Source organism: Etheostoma spectabile, unplaced genomic scaffold (genome assembly GCF_008692095.1).
Source record: "Etheostoma spectabile isolate EspeVRDwgs_2016 unplaced genomic scaffold, UIUC_Espe_1.0 scaffold363, whole genome shotgun sequence".
Taxonomy (NCBI): Eukaryota; Metazoa; Chordata; class Actinopteri; order Perciformes; family Percidae; genus Etheostoma; species Etheostoma spectabile.
Genome location: NW_022605593.1, coordinates 653188 through 655607, shown reverse-complemented (window position 1 = coordinate 655607; position 2420 = coordinate 653188). Strand labels below are relative to the sequence as shown.

The 2420-nt window shown below is 41.0% G+C and overlaps 2 protein-coding genes across 2 annotated transcripts in view; one reads left to right on the top strand and one right to left on the bottom strand.

The window, feature by feature from the left end:
- LOC116686419 (calponin homology domain-containing protein DDB_G0272472) overlaps window positions 1-565 on the top strand; it is a 1380-nt gene extending 815 nt beyond the window's left edge. Inside the window, exon 1 of the mRNA XM_032511426.1 lies at window positions 1-565. This exon is cut by the window's left edge and continues 815 nt beyond it. Within this exon, the coding sequence (XP_032367317.1) occupies window positions 1-519 (519 nt within the window). The 3' untranslated portion in view covers window positions 520-565.
- Window positions 566-1161: 596 nt separating this feature from the next.
- LOC116686421 (C-type lectin domain family 10 member A) overlaps window positions 1162-2420 on the bottom strand; it is a 108746-nt gene continuing 107487 nt past the window's right edge. The window contains exons 3-4 of the mRNA XM_032511427.1: window positions 2277-2389; window positions 1162-2200 (exon numbers count right to left, since the gene is read on the bottom strand). Coding sequence (XP_032367318.1) covers window positions 2065-2200; window positions 2277-2389 — 249 coding nt within the window. The 3' untranslated portion in view covers window positions 1162-2064. The remainder of the gene's footprint in view (window positions 2201-2276; window positions 2390-2420) is intronic.

Genomic DNA, 2420 nt, shown 5'->3' with positions numbered 1-2420 from the left:
AACCTAATGGACCAGGAGATCCAGCTCTTAAAAGAAAAAGTCTCAGCTCTTCAGATGCAGAGTCACAGCCTCCAGGACTTTCAGACGCTGAGCAGAAGGATGGAGGAGTGCAGGACCAAAGAGAGACAAATGGAGAAGAACATCAACCTCCTAACAGCTCAGAACACTGAACTTCAGGTCCATCTGGTCAGCCTGCAGGGACTGGCTCAGAAGACTGATAAGGAGAAGGCCCGCATGAGAAAAGAGGAGGAAAAGGCCCAGAAGGCTGCAGAAGACAGGCTGAAAAAGGAGAGAAAAGAGGAGGAGAAGCGAGCGAATAAACAGAAGGAGGCAAATAAGAAGCAAGAGAAGGAAGAACTGAAAAGACAGAAGAGGGAAAAAGAGGAGATGGAGAAACGGGTCAAGAAAGAGAGGAAGGAGCAGGATAAGAGAGAGAAGGAGGGATTGAAAATACAGAAGGAAGAAAGGGAGAGCGTGAGAGTGACGGAAGAGCAGCAGAACGAGATGAGAGAGGATTAACTCCATCAACCTGTCTCTCCTCCACTTCATCTCGACCCCCACCCCCCAATAACCGGGTGATCCGGTTACCATAGTGACGGTGAACATCAGGTGATCTGGTTTCACTGCCACGTTTCAAGAACTTGCAGGTTCATTTTAACATAGTGATGGTAAACTCCAGGTGATCTGGTTTCTGCCACATTTCAAATATAAAAAAATAAATTCATTTCTAAAATGAATCTCTTATCTTTGCATGTGTCTTTTTAAACGGGTTCAACACAAACACACGTCTATGATTTACTTCTTTTCCTTTTGTGATTGAATTGAAGATGATTTTTCATTTTCACCTTGACCCTGGTGTTGTCTTCACCTGCGGGACCCTCTCCTGTCCTTCGGGTCAAACTGACCCGGGACTTATTTGGAGTTTTAAAATACAATTCTCAAATAAAATTTTACTTCATAATCTATTAACCCTCATGTTGTCCTCATGTCTTATATTAATGTTCTTTTTAACTCCCCAAAATAAGATGATTCAGCATTATGTAAGAAAAACAATAACGACAATGTGTTGCAGCGTTTTTATTTAATGTATAAAATTATGCATTTTCTTCTAGATAGACAAATAGAAAACATTTTAGAAGTTAATATTCCTAACATGCTGAAGCCAAAATCTCGATCAAACGAGTGATGCAGTGCCCCCATTTTGGCCAATGAGTAGCAACAAAATATGTCACATGATACACAGGAAACAGGAAACTGAGCAGTCTGTCTGTCCCTGTCATCAATCTGCTGATATACAAATTATAAGCATCACATCTCTAACAAAGCAGAACAACATTCAGGTATCAATGATAACAGCGCCCCTTCAGTCTAGTCACTGGATGTTTCACCAGCCCAGTGTGAAATGGTCACGTTATTGAATCTATTGATTCGTGTACAGGTTACGTTAATGTCGTTATTTTTTGTGTGTTGATTATAAACTAATGTATTTCAGTGGGGAGCCTATTTCGTGATAACGGCACAATCACGGTAGCGAGTAATATTGAAAAGCAGAAAATCAATGAAACCACACAGGACTTTCACCCCAGAAACCGGGGATTGTGTCCCGCGTGTTGCAGTTCCTTTCCACGTTATTGTCTTCCTAAACACAACTGTCCAGTTGTTGAGCCCGGTGTTCAATGTCCCCGTTGTTGCGTCCCCCAGAGCCCCCCAGTGTCATGGAAGTTTGTGAAATGGTTACGTTCGAAACATTGTGACATGTACACGTAATAATAAAGCAAAATTACGTGACCACTTCCCGAACTGGCGTGAGACCGAGTTGGTTTCACAGACGTACATTAGCATACCTACAGAATATAATCAAATATCTAAATGCATGTCTGTTTTTAAACGAGACACACAAAGAGCTTTGAAAAAAAATTCACTGTAAATATTTATTTTCTATAAAATAAATCCCCGGAATATTTTTAGTTTTGAAGTGAAAACAATTCAATTGTAAGTAGAAGTCTTCATAGTTTGATATTTATAAGCCAGTTGATATCATCATGCAGAGTCTGACTGCTGTGTTTAAACAGATAAAGCCTTCATTATGCAGATCCATTGTTTTCTATCACCACAGCTCACTGATATCCATCCAACGTTCTGGACAGACATTACACACTGACCGTCAGTAGCAGGAGGAGGAGGCTGTGGTGTCCAGTAGCTGAGGGAAGAACATGATGTTTAGATCAAGGCTGATAGATTTTAGGATTCAGAGTGTTTAGGAATGTGTCTGTTACCTTTCATTCAGATCACTTCCATCAATCCACTTCCATCTCCCTCCTTCAGCTCTCAGACCAAACCAGTATCCAGCAGTTCCTGAACTACCCACGCTGTAGTAATTGAGTGCATCCTGACAAGAGAGAAACAGTTATCAGATATTT